Source organism: Rhinoderma darwinii, chromosome 10 (assembly GCF_050947455.1).
Source record: "Rhinoderma darwinii isolate aRhiDar2 chromosome 10, aRhiDar2.hap1, whole genome shotgun sequence".
Lineage (NCBI taxonomy): Eukaryota > Metazoa > Chordata > Amphibia > Anura > Rhinodermatidae > Rhinoderma > Rhinoderma darwinii.
Genome location: NC_134696.1, coordinates 13,176,345 through 13,194,866, shown reverse-complemented (window position 1 = coordinate 13,194,866; position 18,522 = coordinate 13,176,345). Strand labels below are relative to the sequence as shown.

Here is an 18,522-nt window from a genome sequence, read left to right as displayed (position 1 = left end):
TTTCCGTCCGGCGTTACATTTGCTTCTGATAACAACATGTTTGTCTCATTTAAAGAGACATCCCCTAAATTCATCCCCTGACATGTAACATTGGTAGAGGTCCATGATCTGTAACCCCCACTGATTCCTAGTACATGGTCACAGCCCCTTTGTCCCCCTCCCCCAATATTATCTACTGTTATATCTATGTGGTGAGATGTATTCTGGTGAATTTCTCTTAGTGTTAGTAATAGCTGGAATTTTTTAATTTATTATTTTCAAAAACATTCAAAAAGACCACAATGCAAACTCTTATTGCTGGACGACTCTTTTGGTTTAATATGGAAATCCACAATCTGAGGCCACAAGGAGACAACGTCATGTTTTATACAGTCCAGTTTCTCTCACACAATCTATAAATTAAACACCAGGTTGATTTCTTTAGCCGGTCACTAGCAGATGGTGAACGTCTTCCAGTAGAAGTTTTTGCAGGGGGCTTTCCGCTCACGTTGAGGAAACTTCATGGGGGGGATCAGCTTTGTGTCGAGGTTGTCGGGAGCTGCTCTTTCCATCTCTAGTGAATTACTCTCGGTGCTGTCCGTCCATCCGGAGAGCAGCTTCAGGAGCAGATCTTCCTGGATTTTACCCAATTCCTAGGACACGAGACAAACCATTGATGGATGAAATTTAAAGGGGTTGTATGAGATTACAAAAACATGGCGGCTGTCATCCAAAAATAGCGCCACTTGTGTCCATAGACCGTGTCTGGTACTGCAACATACATGTACAGGGGGCTGAGCTGCAATACCACTCACAGCCCATGGACAGGGGTGGCGCTGTTTCTGGAATAAATCAGCAATCCCCCGTAAATACATAATTAGGACAGTAGAAAGATGTCACCCCCAAATGCAAAGCACCAGATATAATAGCAATTGATGTTCACAGACCTGATTTACTCATCAACTATCAATGAAGTTTTGCTACTGTCTAATAAACTTTGTATTTTAATTCCTTACCATTTTTTCTGCTTGCTGGGAATACTCTTGTTTACATTTAGAGGCTGCAAACCTGTACAAACCTTATCCTGCTCACAGCTGAGAAGTGGAAACAATTGTATACAGTCTGGACAATACTCTGTGAGCTAAACAGACTGATACATTGTAGCAAAATACCAGAGATATTTGTGCAGCTGCTGATGAGTTTAGCTCACAGACCATTGCCTGGACTGAATACAATCCTATCCACTATTAAGCTGAGAACAGGACTAGGTATGTGCAGGGTTGGCTGCCTCTGAATGTAAGCTAGTGTCCTCATTCACTGACACCAAGCAAGGTTCTTGAAAATTGAAAAACGAAGTCTATTAGAAAGCTGTAGAACTTTTCACTTTGGCAATGATGAAGCTTTATTTACATAAAAATGAAGATATTTGAGGACTTTTAAATAATAATGGAGCATATATTTCTCACTATATGATGGTTCGGGGGGCGCTGGACTCTGTACACAGACGGCTTCTCTCCATCTCATTATATGGATGCTTTATGCAGCAATTAATAGCTAATCTCCCGGATCATCTGTATAATGGCCTCAATTCCACAATATAAACACAACGTTCTGGTTTAGATTAACCGGAGTCAATTAGACGCACACTGGGCGCACCGCTGAGAGACGCGGTAATCGTCTACCAGCTGTTAATGCCCCCACCTCAAATTATCTGCATCACCCCAGAGATAGAGATGTGGGATGATAGCCGCAAGTGAAATGACTCATAACGTTAACTCGTGTTCATTACAACTATATCAGGGGGCTCATTGCAATTAGGAGGCACTTTATAATGGTACTGGATTGTGACTGGTAATTATATCATGGGGAGAACATACAGAACCATGCAGCTAATAACCCATGACCCCAAAACTAAACATTGAGCCTTCATATACTACCATAGGGATCTCCCAGGTCCAGATTTAAACAGGGAAGGCAAGTCCTGAGAAAGCTACTCGCCATATTGTGGGCATTGGGGAGCAATGGTGGGATATTACAGGTTCCGTAGCATTTATGGGCAGTAGGCGGCAAAGCTGTTTCATATTTGGTGGCATTATAGATTTTATACTACTTATGCCCACTAGGTGGCAACATAGGGGCATATTTTGTGGGGTGTTACAGATTTCATAATAATTATGGCCACTAGGTGGCAATGCAGTGGCATAGTTGGTGAGGTATTACAATACCTTACCATGTAAGGCCACTAGATGGCAATGTAGGTGTATTTTTGTTGGGTATTATAGGTTTCATACTACTTATGCCCACTAAGAGGCAATAAAAGGGGCATATTGCATAGGATATTACTGATTCCATACCACATAGTGGTGCTAGGAGGCAATGCAGTAGTATATTACAGGTTTCTCAGCACTTATAACCACTAAGTGGCAATGCAGTGGTATATTTTTTTGGGGGTATTACCTATCCAACGCCACCTATGGCCACTAGATGCCAATGTAGAGGTATATTTGGTGGCATTGCAGGTTAACAAGATATATTCACAATTTGAACATACTCTTGAACAGTCGTATCATGCAGGATTTGGATATTCGTCCCATTGGACTAATCTGATGAAATGTTCCAGGCTCAATGGCAGTCAGGTTCTTCAGTTGGTAGATGACCACATACCTAGTCTATTAATACCGTCTAGAGGCATCTTCCACCAAAATATTCCGGTGGGACTCTTAACTGACCGTAATTATTTTATGTATTTTATTTGCATTAGTTTGAATTTTTACACCCCTAAAATCCCCTCCCCCTAAAAAATTCCAAAATAAAATCCATACTCCACCCAACCTTTAAACAAAAATGACAAAAGATACACAGAGTGCTATGATGGACCCTCTGGTTCTTCTCTGCCTTCACCTTCCAATGTCTGTTTCCATTGACTTGCCGCACATTGTAGATGGTACCGCAATGGGATCGTACTCAGCCCCAAACAGCAATATGAGACCAGTTTCCCAACACCTACTTACAGTGAAACTTTTACAGTAATGTTCCACCCAAGGGCCAACCAGTAGCTAGAACAGAGGGAACCCCAAAGGTAAAATCAAAATGCGGTCTCCTTCCTGCTGCCATTGAGCATCCACTGCAGTGATACATGCTCAGTTCCTAAATGACTGCAAAACGAAGCAAATTTGATATTCAGGGGTCTGGGAAAGTTGGGTAAAAATCACACACGGAGATATTAGTTGTCACCGTTCCCAAGGCTTGTGAATGACAAATCTGCTTTGTTAGCCAGCCATATAGGAGCAGGGCATGTAGCAGCACTATCACCCAGCATATAGAATTGGCTGAATTGAACTTTACCTATGACTATAAATTGATCTCCTGTACGGCATCTATTTCACTATCGCAGGTTTGAGATTTCACTTTGTTTCGGTCATAATGAGTTCATCCATCACGTCTCGGTCACAGCTGCGTCCCCAATGTCACCGGGCAAACTCATCATCTGGAAATGATCCCATCGACTCGCTCTATTATGTTTATGGAATGAGAGAATGAACCGTTCATGATGTGAAGTGCAAGACTGAGCTCACAATGATCCCTACTAACCGCCATATACACAATCTGATCAGAACCCTTCCAATGCAGATCTGATGCAGGTCGAGCGCTTTCTTCAGGAGCCCCATAGAAATGAATGGAGCGGTGACTGAGCATTTGTACTACCGCTCCATTCCTATGGGGCTCCCTGGACCAGCAAGGTAAGTCCGTTCTTGTGATCAGTGGGGGTCCCAGCAGTCGGACCCACAACAATCAGATATATCCTGTGGATATGTGATAAATATTTATTATGGGTAAACCCATAGAGGGGCATTCACTAAAATGTGACAGAGGATGGTCTTCATGGAGTGCCAACCCCCGAGTCCTACACAGAAAACAGCTGCAATTTCCTATGATGCACCCATATAGAGTTGTAACTTGTAGCTTCTGGTACCCAATGCAAAATATTTACCATGGCCCCCACCTAATGCTAATGTCATCTTATGTGCCAGAAGAATCTTTGGATGTGACTTCTACCCCTGCACTCCTTATAGTTACACCACTGCCCCCCGGCCTGTGTAGAAGTCATCAGAAAATCCCCTTATAGCATTCTTGCTCTCTTGTCGAAAATTCTCAATGATTGAAATCTCTAAGGAACTTTAAGAAGTTTTAGATCTGGTTCCAAGACGTCCATGATGGGATTATCTAAGAAGACGTGGATTGTGGGACTTGTGTAGAAGACACGGTGATGGTGGGAAATGCCCTAATTCTGTATTTACAATGGAACATATATTGACCTGTAGCTATAACCGCAGTCTGACACATTTTTCCTTGTTCTGACCAATCCTTGAAGCGTATCGGTGATCATGTGACATGGACATAAGAGATTTTACTACAATCTGAAGTAAGAAAAGGTGTCGGAAATAAATGACCCTAAGCAGAACCATATTTCCTGGATTTCTTCATCCGGGCCAAAGGTTCCGTTTTCTATCCCCCATCCCTGTATCTAAATATCTTCGCCAAGGCAAAGTGACTTGTTGGCACCCTCCCTGGCACCCAGCACATGCCCCGGTAGCCGTTCCTAGCTACTCATGGACGACCTATTGCTCATGAGATATTTTTTGTATATGTCGCATGGCTGAGAAAAATTTGCTCCACTATTGGGCAAAAAAAATGAAGCCACTTTCTATACATGACCCCTATAAGGGTATTGTGGGATCACCCAGGTAACAGCCTAAGTCTGCAAACTATCCATGAATTCCCGGATAACGTCAGCTCGGTCCGGTCTGAGAACTCTGGAAGTGATGTGGTTAATGGAGTCGATAAGTCACTGGAGTTACGTTGAGTTGATTTTAACCCTGTCCTGGATGAGTACATGGGATGTGGGGTGACGATGGAGGTGACCTTGTTCCGTCACTCACCTGGTTGTGACTTAGTCTCATTCTGTTGTCATATGGCTGAGAGAGACCCGTGGTCCCCCACACCAGCAGCACGAGCACGGTCCCCGCAGAGCCCAGGAGCAGCATCTTCAGATCTGGACACCGTGCACAGGAGAGCAAAAAGAAAGATGCAGGAATGAGCTGGGAATGAGGAGCCCGCTGCTTCTTATACCATTCCTCAAACCCAAATGTGACGTCACATCATTAAACTTATCCAGCCAGGGACATGGTGGGGGGGGGGGGGGTCTCACGGAGCATCTCTAGGAAAACCAGCAGCAGCGACAAGTGTGGAGGGAGGGGACGTCCGGCTGTCACAAAGACACTTCACAGCAACAATGCAGAGCTCCAGCAGCCTGCGGCCATCACTGGTGCCTGGTCCCTTCTGTACGTGTGTGTGTGTGTGTGTGTGTGTATATATATATATATATACTTACACCTGGGAATAATTCACATTATTGGGGCAGGTCATTCATGGCAGGTGAGGATAGAGCTGGGCAGGGGGATATATGGAGCATCTGGATGAATGGAAGCTCAATATCACCCCAAAATGATGGAAATCTGTGCAATGTCAGGATCATTCTCTTTTCTTAAAGCAAGAGGAGGTGAATATGAGGACTCGAGGATGGAAAGGTATCTCACCACCAAAAACAGGATAGATATGATGGATAGATAGCAGGGGCGTAACTAGGAAAGTTATACCACCCCCCCTTGTAGATCGTGCCTTTTTTACAGCCCCCCCCTGTAGATAACGCCATACAGCCCCCCCCTGTAGATAACGCCATACAGCCCCCCCTGTAGATAACTCCATACAGCCCCCCCTGTAGATAAAACCATACAGCCCTCCCTGTAGATAACGCCATACAGCCCCCTCTGTAGATAACGCCATACAGAGTCCCCCCTGTAGATAACGCCATACAGCCCCCACTGTAGAGAATGCCATACAGAGTCCCCCCTGTAGATAACGCCATACAGCCCCCTCTGTAGATAACGCCATACAGCCCCCTCTGTAGATAACGCCATACAGCCCCCAATGAATGTTGCAAATGAAAGGAGCGCTGGTCACGCATGCGCACAAGCGCGACCGGTGCGCAAGTCATTTCTACGGAGCTGCTGACACAGACCCCGGAATTCCGAGGTTTGTGATGGAGAACTTCAGGGGACTACCTCCCTGCTCTGCCGTAGTGTTCAGTGGCGTCGCGCTGTAGCAGCCATAGCGGCTGCTAGCGGAGCCTCCGGCCATGGTGGGGGCCCGTGCCGGCGGGCGACACGGGCCCCCTCATGCCGCGGGCCCCGTAGCAGCCGCTACGGCGGTAGTTACGCCACAGATAGATAGATATTAGATATGAGAAGAATATGAGACAAATATAAGATAGACAGACATTTTTGTGCAGATCAGATTTTTTTTGTAAACATCAGGAGCCCTTCATGCCCACATTTCCCCTGCAGCTGAAATCTAGTATTGTTGACGTCAATATGTGACCTGTCCTAGCATCCCTCCTAATTGTTCTGGATTCAGTGGCAAGCCCCGGGTTTCAACTGTATCTGCGTCCTCAGATACAGATGAACCATATGCTGGAGCAAGGAATCGTCAGCTCCCTGCTCCAGCATTCAGTGTGTGGAGTGACCGTGAGCCACTCGGCACAGACAGGCACTCGTCGTGGGAACGGGGATAGGTATTTTTATTTAGGCCCTATAGGGGATTGTACTGTTGGGTGGCATTTGCTAAAGGGGATTATACTGTAGTGGGACAGCTAAGTGGGCATTATATTGTAAGGGGCACCTGCTAAGAGGGCATTATACTGTATAGGGGATTATACTGTATGGGGACACCTGCTGAGGGGCCATTATACTGTATGGGGGCATTATAATGTATGGTGGCAGCTAAGGGGGCATTATATTGTAGTGGGCACCTGCTGCGGGAGCATTATACTGTATGGGGCAGCTATGGGGGCATTATGTGTGGGAGGCACTATGGGGCATTATACTGTTTGGGGGGCAGCTGTGGCGTCATACTGTGTGGGGTTATATGGGGGCATTAATACTGTAGGGAGGCACTATGGGAGCATGATACTGTGTGGGCTGAACTGGGTGTGTATGGGCGTGGTTAGAGTCGTGGCTTAACAGGGGAAAAATTCTGCATCGGTCGTCCCTCTTGACTGCTTGAAAGTTGAGGTATGGTCCTATGATCTCAAGTGACCATTGTAGGGACATTCAGCAGTGTACAGGGGTCGTCATGATGACTGACCGCTCTGCGGCTACATATACAGCAAGCTGCGATGCTCTGCATGTTCTAACACCTTTCTATCATAGCCAGGAGTAACTTATTCAGCAATTTATATTACAGTAGCTCTTCTGTGGGATCAGGCCAGACAGGCCGGCCTTCACCCCCATGCACATTAATGAGCCTTGGACACCCACGACCCTGTTGCAGGTTGTACTTGAAGCACTTTTGGCACCTTCACGCAGTATACACCGGTTATCAATCACATCTAAGTTATGAACTGTCAGCAACACGCAGGACCTGTTGTCACTAACCCGTCAGTCCCGCTGACCTGACAGATACAGCATTCAGCACAAGAAACCGCTTTTCTGTATTCAGTATACAAAGCAGCTGTATCTCAAAAAGTATAAACTATTTTTAATTAAAAGTAAACAGAAAGTTGCACCAATCACACTGAAAAAAAAAAAAGTTTTCAATGGTATAGTCTTTAATGTCAGCTGAAGTGGGGGTGCTGTTGCATTGGTGTCAATGGGAAAAAAACGTGGTGCAGACTGGTGAAAAGTGGTACTGCAGGTTGTAACTACAAGCCCTCCAGATTTTACTCCCACACTTATCTCGCTAAAAATGTAAAACCACCAGGATTTCCTGCAGATTTTTGTCAGTACTTTTGGAGACCAGAGATAAATTCCACATTTGCTGTAATCACGTAGTTTTGGACTCCACATTGCCGGCCGGGGCCATTGTCTTAGTATTGATGGCTTGTCTATACGCAGCAGCGGAGACTTCTGTATTTGATATATTGGTCTGTAATGATTCCGGAGTCTGTGTCTGAGGGTCCAGTGTGTTCTCTGCATTGTGAAAATCATGACGTGACAATGAAAATCCTCAAACACAGGGTAAGAATTATATAACTGTGCCCGCCATATATACCAGGCTAGTGCCAGCTGCACGTGGGGCAGAACTTCTGACTGCGTTGTCCAGTGCAGCGGCCCACTTTTATCAGTGTTTTTGGCATACATTTTCACAAATCAGCTCAGGGCCACACTCGCCAAAAGTTGAAAATGTGGGCGTGGTCTCCACCTTTAGGACATTTTTAGCGGCAATCTACACCTGCTCCTAGTACACATAGATTTCATTTTCTGACTTCAGACAATCCAAAATGCACCAAATTTATTTATTCATTTGGCACAAGTCTCTTTAGCTAACTTTTTAAACTGGTGCATGAAACGCCGGTCTTACTGAATGTGACCCAATACCTTTTGCAAAATGACAGGTGTGATAGTTCAGAAAGCTCAGCCATTGCAGGAGAACTGCCCCCTTACACCCCCCACAGGTCCAATGTATCTCAATATAGAAGAGGTGTAATATCCCCTCCCCCAACTATTGACAGCTTCTAGATGAACCTTTTTTGTTATATACCGAATGTTCCAAAAAAAAAAAACAAACAATATTCTTCAACAGCTGTAGCTGTATATTAGATGCAGCAGAGCCACACAAGTGTCCGATAACCTGTATAGTATATGTTCTATCTTCCCTTTGCATGGGTCCTCCTATGCCAAGTGAGCAGGATCGTCCTGATGTGATTTGTCCTTATTTTGGTGGCCTGCTGCCTAGAAACCCCATAATGCTGTGCACAGTACTGGGAGACAATCTAATGTCTCCCCCTCCCCCCCTCTCACAGCATGCAGCATCCCAGAGAAAGAATCTGCAGCTGCATCTCCCCACCTTCTATTTTTTTGCATAGAAATGCAAAAAAGCCAAGGTCTGAACATGTAGGACCCCTAGATAATGGTAATGGGGAGTTGATCACAGGGGATCAAGAGAAGGCAGAGTTACTAAATGAGTTCTTCCGCTATGTATATACAACAGAAGAAAGAGCAGCTGATGTAGCCGGTGCCAGTGCTGTTAATATATCAGTTGATATACTGAATTGGATGAATGTAGAGATGGTCCAAGCTAAATTAAATAAAATAAATGTGCACAAGGCTCCGGGACCAGATGGGTTACACCCTAGAATTCTTAAAGAGCTTAGTTCAGTTATTTCTGTCCCCCTCTTCATAATATTCAGAGATTCTCTAGTGACTGGTATAGTGCCAAGGGACTGGCGCAGGGCAAATGTGGTGCCTATTTTCAAAAAGGGCTCTAGGTCTTCCCCGGGTAATTATAGACCAGTAAGCTTAACATCCATTGTGGGGAAAATGTTTGAGGGGCTATTGAGGGACTATATACAGGATTATGTGACAATAAATAGCATTATAAGTGACAGCCAGCACGGTTTTACTAAGGACAGAAGTTGTCAAACTAACCTGATCTGTTTTTATGAAGTGGTGAGCAGAAGTCTAGACAGAGGGGCCGCTGTGGATATAGTGTTTTTGGACTTTGCAAAGGCATTTGACACTGTCCCCCATAGACGCCTAATGGGTAAATTAAGGACTATAGGTTTAGAAAATATAGTTTGTAATTGGATTGAGAATTGGCTCAAGGACCGTATCCAGAGGGTTGTGGTCAATGATTCCTACTCTGAATGGTCCCCGGTTATAAGTGGTGACCCCAGGGTTCAGTGCTGGGACCCCTATTATTCAACTTATTTATTAATGATATAGAGGAAGGGATTAATAGCACTATTTCTATTTTTGCAGATGACACCAAGCTATGTAATATAGTTCAGTCTATGGAAGATGTTTGTGAATTGCAGGCAGATTTAAACAAACTAAGTGTTTGGGCGTCCACTTGGCAAATGAAGTTTAATGTAGATAAATGTAAAGTTATGCATCTGGGTACGAAAAACCTGCAAGCATCATATGTCCTAGGGGGAGCTACACTGGGGGAGTCACTTGTTGAGAAGGATCTGGGTGTACTTGTAAATCATAAACTCAATAACAGCACAATGTCAATCAGCTGCTTCAAAGGCCAGCAGGATATTGTCGTGTATTAAAAGAGGCATGGACTCGCGGGACAGGGATGTAATATTAGCACTCTACAAAGCATTAGTGAGGCCTCATCTAGAATATGCAGTTCAGTTCTGGGCTCCAGTTCATAGAAAGGAGGAAAAATACAAAGAAGAGCAACGAAGCTAATAAGGGGCATGGAGAATCTAAGTTATGAGGAAAGATTAAGAGAACTAAACCTATTTAGCCTTGAAAAAAGACGACTAAGGGGGGACATGATTAACTTATATAAATATATGAATGGCGCATACAAAAAATATGGTGAAATCCTGTTCCATGTAAAACCCCCTCAAAAAAAAAAAAAAAGGGGGCACTCCCTCCGTCTGGAGAAAAAAAGGTTCAACCTGCCGAGGCGACAAGTCTTCTTTACTGTGAGAACTGTGAATCTATGGAATAGTCACCGCAGGAGCCGTCACAGCAGGGACAGGAGATGCTGCAAAAAAGGCAAAGATCATTTCCTAGAACAAAAACATATTAGCTCCTATGTGTAGACATTTTTCTCATCCCCTTTTCCCATCCCTTGGTTGAACTTGATGGACGTGTGTCTTTTTTCAACCGTACAAACTATGTAACTACATATTAGGGCTTGTCCACACATAATGGAATTGCTGCGTATGTTCCGCCCAGAATTGCGGACAGGAAAACCCGCAGCAGAATACAGTAGCAGCAAAGTGGGTGAGATTTAACAAATCTCCTCCACATGCTGCGTAAAGTTTCCGAGCAGAAATTCACCTGCAGGAATTGGTGCATTTTTTCCGCAGCGGAATTTCTACCGTGTTTCCCCGAAAGTAAGACAGTGTCTTACTTTCTTTTTATCCCCAAAAGCCCCACTATGTCTTACTTTCGGGGTATGTCTTATATTGGAAAAAAAAGAAAAGACGTTCATACTTACCAAGGACTTCCTGCTTCCTCCAGTCCGGTCTCCCGGCCGTTGCCTTGGTGACGCGTCCCTCTCGACATCCGGCCTGACATCCCTGGATGACGTTTCAGGCCATGTGACCGCTGCAGCCAATCACAGGTCAATCACAGGCTGCAGCGGTCACATGGACTGCCGCGTCATCCAGGGATGTCGGGCTGGATGTGAAGAGAGGGACGCGTTACCAAGACAACGGCCAGGTAAGTATGAATTTCTTTAACTTTTATCCTGCATTACCGTATTTCGGCGCGGTGACGTATGGAGAGGGGGGCGGCGCGGAAGTGGGCAGGAGGCGGCAATACCCCCGTGTTTCCCCGAAAGTAAGACATGTCTTACTTTCGGGGTACGGCTTATATTAGCCGACCCCCCTGAAACCCCCGATACGTCTTACAATCGGGGGTGTCTTACTATCGGGGAAACACGGTACTAGTTTCTGCCGAAATTTTCTACGTGTGGATAAGCCCTTAATGCAGATGGAGCAGGTTTCTAAACTTTTCGAAGAAGGCCGAGCGACATGCTGCTGCATCGGGGAAGGCGGCGATAAATGTGAACGTATCCTTTAAAAATTCCGTTCACCGGGGGCGCATTGACAGCCTTATTTCCTGCCCGTCTTTCCACCACATATTTTTTGTCCAAATTAAGAACAGACCACAACAGACAATTCTCTGGGAAAACTTTTCCTACTTCCTTCCAAAATTAGAACAAGATCCCAGCAGCTGAACGTATAGGGATAGGCGCGGAGGGAAGATACGACCATGTGACTGCACCCCAATGGAATCGGCACAGCAACAGGTTAAGGTGGAGACATCCAGTACTTCATATACATTGTCATGAATCAGCTCCCCCCACACAGTCATACATTACTATATATGGTCATTAGGGGGTGGAGCTGTGACAACCTTATTCTCAGTGTAGACCGTCTTCCAGCACAGCAGACAACACACAATGTGGAATAGTCACGGAGGACGTTATAGATGCAGCCAAAATGTATTATTAATTCCTCCTACTAGTAACGGGAGCCACAAACCACCCAGACGAGATGACAATAAAGAGGGCGACCGGCGTGTTGGGATCTGTTTACTGACAGGTTACATCCAGTGATTGCAATTTTTCCATCTGAAGGCAAACCTCTCCTACCCCCTCCCCAAATTCCTGAACATCAAGCCACTGACCCAATGAACCATTGCAGGTGGAGGGGAGAAGATTCCATGACCCACGTTTCTTCCCATATTATCAGGAGTGGAGACTAGCAGCTGGTGGGTCGGATGAGCCTCAGTATTAAATAGATATATGTAACATACATGATAATAATAATGACGCTGGCAATGAGGGGGTTAACAATAAAAGTATGGCAACTTCCGATTAACCCTTGCAGCGGCAGACAGTACGGTAAAGTGAATGAAATCCCAGCGTCTTGCTTCGGGAAGGGTCAACAGAGTCGATAAAACAGAGAAGGAAGATGCATGCGGAGGACGTAACGCGCTGTACCCATGGATTCTAGGCCTTAAAGGGGCAGAGACGTGTACAGATCACAGTTGCCAGCACTGGAATAGACCCAGGAGGAGTGGGCAGGTCCTGCGTCCTAATCACATGGGAGGGCGGCGGGCGGCTTGTGTTCTCTGGTTGAAAGGCCGGAGACTGCTGAGGAGTTAGACGTCACATCTGCGACTGTTCACACATCACTGAGCGCCTGATGGGGGAGAAAGACAGAAGCGGGTTAGAAAAGAGACGCAGGTTCTGGACCGCCGAGTCCCGAGACACACTCATCAGATCGGAGAGAGAACGGAGGACAACAGACCTCAACAGAACATGGAGGATAAGTGTAATACTGCGGACAGCTCAGATTAACAAGTGCCACGAGGAGACTTCTTACAGGACACCCCAATAAATACACATATTAAGGGGTGTGTTCCCACTATTAATTATATATAGATCACTATATACAATAAGCGCTGGGTACGGGACGTGGAGGGCTTGTGCTGAGCCAGTAAGATGCCCCAAGGGCTCGTATTTCCATCAGACTCATTTAAAATAGAAAACAAGTCTACAAAGACCTCCGGAGGGATGCGCCATTCCCATATAACGGACGCCATATTACCACCTCCCCTGACTGGCACTTTGGTGGGCAGTTTATTGCATATAAACACATCCTCTATCTCATCTTCACAGTGGTCTCCAACTTGTGGCAAATCTACATCTCCCAGAGAGCAGCCGCAGAGGTAGGACACGCTGGGAGTTGTCGTTTTGCAAGTGGTTGGAGACTCCGATCTTCTCCAATAGATGGCGCCGTATACTATACAGAATGAACCATCTTACTTTTCGTGTAAACTCTGGGAGAACAAACGCTGCCCGGTGAATGTTGGAGTTGTAGTATCGGAGGTTGAGCTTATCCACCTGCTCCTGAGTCAGCGGTCGGACCGGCTCCCGGAAATCCGTGTTCTGCAAGAAGTAAAAATATTGTTCTAGAAGCCGAGAGGAAACATTCAATCTCCACTCCAGGTCACGTGTCAGCGGAGGAAGTGACAATCCCAAAGTGGCACACGCAGCGGTTGTCACTTCATCCCACATCCCGATACCTGGAGGGGAAATCTACGGATGCATCCAACGCATTGCCATTGTGGCTACGGGATGGAATGTCTCTTTAAAAAAGGGAACCTGTCAGCAGTATGGAGACCTCAAAACTGCTGACGACGCTATGTAGGGAGGGGAGGGACGTAACGATACCTGCTGTACCGATCATGTAAGTTGCATGAGCAGGAAATCAATTTGATGCCCCCGGATCTGCTCTGAGTGACGGCTCCATCATCCAATCAGGAGACCGCTAGAGCTGTCACTCAGAAGGGAGGATCTGGCAGCGTTCTCTGAGGAGGAGCCAGGGGCACTTGAACATCATGGGGTCGCCTCAGTGGCACTTGCGATCGCGGCGCCGGGGGAAATAAACATTGATTTCTCGGTTATGCAACCTGCATGATTACGCTGCCCTCCCACTCCCGTATCTCGCACTGTTTGCCGTTTTGGAGGACTCAAAACTGGTGACAGGTTCCCTTTAAGAAAAGAAACCAAAAGTAAAATGACTCACAGGGTTTTTGCTGCAGAGCATGAAGCCGATCTGGCCGCTGGGGTAGGTGGGGATGGTGCAGTAGGCATATTCTACCACCGGGAACAGAGTCCTGCAGAACTGGTGCATCTCCTTAATAAGCGCCAGGTGCAGCCACTGACATTCCCCTGAACAGGAGCAGAGAGGAGGGGGTTAATGGAGGAACCGGCCCTGGTGGGAGGATCACACCTGAAAGATCTTCTCACCTTGACAACAGAGGATCCCGCCCTCCCTGAGCGCCGTCTTCATCAGCTGGTAGTAAGACTCCTTAAAGAGTGACTCCGCAGGACCTGGGGGCAGAGAACAGAAATATATACTGAACACAGTGGTAAGACAGGAAGTTCATCAGCTCCCCCTAGTGGTGGTGGCGGCGGCAGCAGAATCGTATAATCTGTCTATGCAGGGCGTTTGGAGCTTTGTATCAGCTGTGACCACTATAAAGATATATTAAAGGGGTATTCCCATCTTAAAAAGCGATCAGTGGGATATGCCATCACTTTATAATTGGTGGCGGTCCAACCTCTACGAAAATTAGTGCTAAATCAGTGTTGCTGCCCCTTTACTCTCAGGATTGGTTGGACCCGCACCGATCATAAATGGCATGTTTTAGTAATCACCTTATAAGATGGAATACCCCATTAAGAAACCATCAGCACAGAAGTTTTCACAGTTCCAACGCTACGGGTACGACACATGCAAGGAGAGGCTCTCAATGTCATGCTCCACCCTCTCAGACCTTCACTCCCCATGCTGCAGCCATGCACTAGTCACAGCACAATCTTACCAACAGGGTCGGAGGAGTCTGTGATGATGACATCAAACGCGTCTTGGTTCTGTTTCATGAACTGGAAACCGTCGCCCACGTGTAAAGTAAGTTTAGGACTGGAGTAGCCCACAGCCATGCCGGGCAGATACTGCTTGGAGACATTAATGACCTCCTGGAAGGGAAACGTCATGATCGGTCATTCTAACGGCTGTTACCACTGGAGATGCTCACCCAGCTTTTCCAGAATCCTGATGGTAAGTCTGTCTAGTTATGGCGTGACGCATCCCTGCTATCATCTCACTACATTACTAAGCAGATTTATGGTTCAGGAATCTAGAAAAGCTGGGTGACAACCCCTGTGGAAGCTGTAATGGCGGCCATATGAGGGGGGGGGGGGATCACAGGGTGGAAGTCGGGGGGCCCGATGGTGGTTCTGAGCCCCCTGCACTCACCTCATCAATCTCACACTGCACCACGGACTCCACGGACGGATGCTTCACCACCTCCCGCAGGACTCCGCCATCACCCCCTCCGATGATGAGCACCTGAGAGAAGAAAACGCGGCTCAGTCAGCAGACATCTCGTGGCAAAGACACACGGAGGGCCCTTCACCTCCCGCTTCCATGTATGTCGGGCTGGAGCGGTGATGCGCAGCGGGTTCTAGGCCGGGTGCACACAGAACCGGAATACTGCGGATCATTTATCGGATGTAAATCAGATCCCGCTCATTCCGTTCTGGATCTCCACCATTGAACCTGTCATTTACAGCGTAATCTCACGAGATCACGCTTCCTCTGCTGTAAGTACCACAGAAACGTTAAGGAAGTGCAGAGATTGTGAATAGACATCCCGTGGAATGTCTATTCATTGTCTAAACACTTCAGTATTGTTAATGTGTTAGTATAAGACAGCACATAAGGATCTAAAAGGATCCCTATGTGCTGAGGTAATGAATGGAGAGGAGTGGATGACGCTGATTGGTCACTGATTGGTCAACGTCATACACTCCTCTGTACAACGCCCAGTTGGTCTAAAGTAAAAACACGCCCAGTTGGGCATTAAGAAACTAATTAGCATAAAATCGCTCCTAACGTGGTAAAAATTGATTGTTTTTCTAAATAAAAACCATTGTTATCTACATTACAGCGCCGATCTCCTTATGTAGGAGACAGGGCACTTATACTGTGGTGACAGAGACGCTTTAAGGTGCCCACACGCGTGGAGGATTTGTTGTGTATATTCCTGCCTCAAATCTGCGTGTCTTACATGTGGATTTTGGTGCAGATTTACAGTGGATTTCCGGCCTTCTCCTGGGGGGGGGGGCACTCCACTCGGTGGGGGAGGGGCACTCACCTTCTTGGGGTTGGGGTGGCTGCACAGCGGGAGGTTTGCGATCATTTCCTGGTAGGAGAACTCATCTCTCTCTGTGCACTGGATTAACCCGTCCAGCACCAGCACGTTCCCGTACGTTTTACTGCAAGACACAATGTACAGATTTAGACCCCCTGACGCTGCTGCATCTATGTGCACAAAGCATTCTGGGTAATTAGACACAGCAAATAACGGGAATGACCGAGATGTTCTTAAAGGGAAACCATGGTGGAAACCTACGATCTTTCCTCTGCTACCGTAGAGCTTGCTAAGCAGCGCCGGAATAAGTCACTATTCAGAATCCGGGGAAAGCTGGGTGACAGCTCCTGTGCGCTCAGGAGGGATCATTTACAGATAAAACTAGAGACAGAATACGACGACGTCTAAGGTGAGGACGCCCTGTCCTCCAGCTGTAACATGATGTAGTGTGACAACAGGACTGGATAATCCAAGCTCTGCTGCGCCAAATAAAAGGAACCTGAGGAGGCGCCGCTGATCAATCAGCAGCATTAAGAACAGTACAACAACGAAACTAATGGACGCAGCAACCTCGGCTCTGCTATACTATGTTGTTGGCGTCAGTACAGACTGGTCATTGTTTATAAGCCTTTCTGCAGGGTCAAAGGGAAAGGACTATAGAACCTTCTAGAACAGACGGGCAGGTCCGTGGATAGATGTAGGACTATAGAAAAGTGATCGCCAACTACAACTCCCAGCATGTCCCATGAAGCTGCAGTACAGCCTGGTGAGAGGAGTGGCAGCTGATCATCTTGTGATATGGGGGGGCGTGATTTATTAGAAGTGGGCTTCCCCTTTAAAATTTCAGCAGCCAATCAGAAGCCACTTCCATGTCACGCTCTTCCTGTATGGGACACTGGATGATTCCACCGATTTCTCATGGGGGTGGACGGGTCTATACTGCTCTATATATAAGCGTTTTCAAGGCTCACTCCCTGTTGGAAAACTACGATTCCCAGCATGCTCTGCTCATTGGGAGTTGTAGCTTTGCTGGAGAGCGGATCATGGTTTACTCTACAGGACATTCACAATGTATTGACTACAGAGTGGACGTGGGAGGGGGTATAGAACACGTGACCCATGGACAGACAGGACTCTGGTGCTCCGCAGGGTGACAGGGCTCACTCACCTCTTGAACACCAGGATCTCCTGGAAGGCGGACTTGTGGTGATGCAGCACCTCCTCCACCTGCAGGGACATGGCCTGCCCCGGCCACAGGCTGCACGTCTCCCGGAACCAGCCATCCCGGACCGGCAGCTCCATGACGACCCCCCGAGCTGTGCACAGCGCACACTAACCTGCTGCGCACAACGTGCCCGACAGCGACCAATGAGAGCCATTTAGGGGCGGGGCCTAGCCACTATTGGGTTAGGGTGACTCGCCACGTGGTGCCAGGGAGAGGTGAACTCCCACATTGCTGGCGCCATGTTTACTACGGGCACAGGGACGGAGTTGTGGGATCCGGGCTGCAGGATGGGCGGCTGATGATAAGATCACTGACCCCCCCCCCCCCCGGATGTAATGTTGCCGGTGCTTTATGTCCTCTGACAGGTCGGGGTGAATATAGGCTCTTTTTTTTTCATACATAAACGTCACCCTTAAAATGTGGCCACGCCCATAACTTAGAACACGCCCATTCTGGGAGCCATGGCCGGACTAAAACGCAGCCCTGGCACGCAGACCCCAGCAGCCCACATATAATACACGGCCCTTACATCTCCGTGGAATATGTCAATCAACTCAAAAACAAAAGAAGGAAAATAATATTGTAATATAGAAAAAACCCAATCATACGATCAAGGACCGGTATGGCTGTCAGCCGGGCACAACAGCATGCTGCCACTTTACAAGCACCGATACTACCGCCATACAATCACCATATCATCCCTCAGGTCGTGGCAGAAGACACAGGATGTGGGGGATGACACAGGTGCAGGAGACACGACTCCAACTAGTAGGCACAGGAACAAGAACACAGCACGGGATACAGGAACGGGAAACACTAAGGGACCATATGCAAGACAGACTTGGGGTATACTAACAACGCTCAGGCAAGGATCAGACGGGCTGGGGCCTTATAGTCCAGGAAATCATGTGTGTTGATGATGATGATTTCCTACATGTGTGCGTGCTGGCCCTTTAAGAGCAGGCACGAGCGTGCGCGCGCACCCTACGGGACCAGAGCGGATGTGAGCGCTGTTATCTCCCGGAAAGGAGATGGGGACCAGCGCTCACAGAGCCATGGCTG

At 47.1% G+C, this 18,522-nt stretch overlaps 2 protein-coding genes across 3 annotated transcripts; both read right to left on the bottom strand.

Annotated features, from left to right (window-relative positions):
• Positions 1–301: 301 nt before the first annotated feature.
• Positions 302–5,311, bottom strand: CORT (cortistatin). Its single transcript, XM_075839369.1, has 2 exons — positions 4,920–5,311; positions 302–632 (listed from the first exon to the last, which is right to left on the bottom strand). Exons 1-2 carry the CDS (start codon positions 5,022–5,024, stop codon positions 432–434), a joined length of 306 nt encoding a protein of 101 aa, XP_075695484.1. The 5' UTR covers positions 5,025–5,311; the 3' UTR covers positions 302–431.
• A 6,775-nt stretch (positions 5,312–12,086) lies between these two features.
• Positions 12,087–17,600, bottom strand: SRM (spermidine synthase). Of its 2 annotated transcripts, none has more exons than XM_075839366.1 (8): positions 17,404–17,600; positions 16,239–16,359; positions 15,338–15,430; positions 14,904–15,057; positions 14,326–14,409; positions 14,102–14,247; positions 13,339–13,461; positions 12,087–12,712 (listed from the first exon to the last, which is right to left on the bottom strand). In XM_075839366.1, exons 1-8 carry the CDS (start codon positions 17,535–17,537, stop codon positions 12,695–12,697), a joined length of 873 nt encoding a protein of 290 aa, XP_075695481.1. In that variant the 5' UTR covers positions 17,538–17,600; the 3' UTR covers positions 12,087–12,694. The 2 variants fall into 2 exon arrangements, with proteins under 2 accessions (XP_075695481.1, XP_075695483.1); XM_075839368.1 differs by lacking the exon at positions 17,404–17,600 and adding an exon at positions 16,899–17,005.
• Positions 17,601–18,522: the final 922 nt, after the last annotated feature.

Bases quoted from the DNA above. Each gene is read 5' to 3' on its own strand.
- SRM (XM_075839366.1), bottom strand. From the start codon at position 17,537: ATGGAGCTGCCGGTCCGGGATGGCTGGTTCCGGGAGACGTGCAGCCTG. The intron at 16,360-17,403 runs GTGAGTGAGCCC...TGTGTCTTGCAG, and splicing joins GAGATCCTGGTGTTCAAGAG to TAAAACGTACGGGAACGTGC. The intron at 15,058-15,337 runs GTGAGTGCAGGG...TTTCCCTTCCAG, and splicing joins TGCAGTGTGAGATTGATGAG to GAGGTCATTAATGTCTCCAA.
- CORT (XM_075839369.1), bottom strand. From the start codon at position 5,024: ATGCTGCTCCTGGGCTCTGCGGGGACCGTGCTCGTGCTGCTGGTGTGG. The intron at 633-4,919 runs GTGAGTGACGGA...CTCGTGTCCTAG, and splicing joins TGAGACTAAGTCACAACCAG to GAATTGGGTAAAATCCAGGA.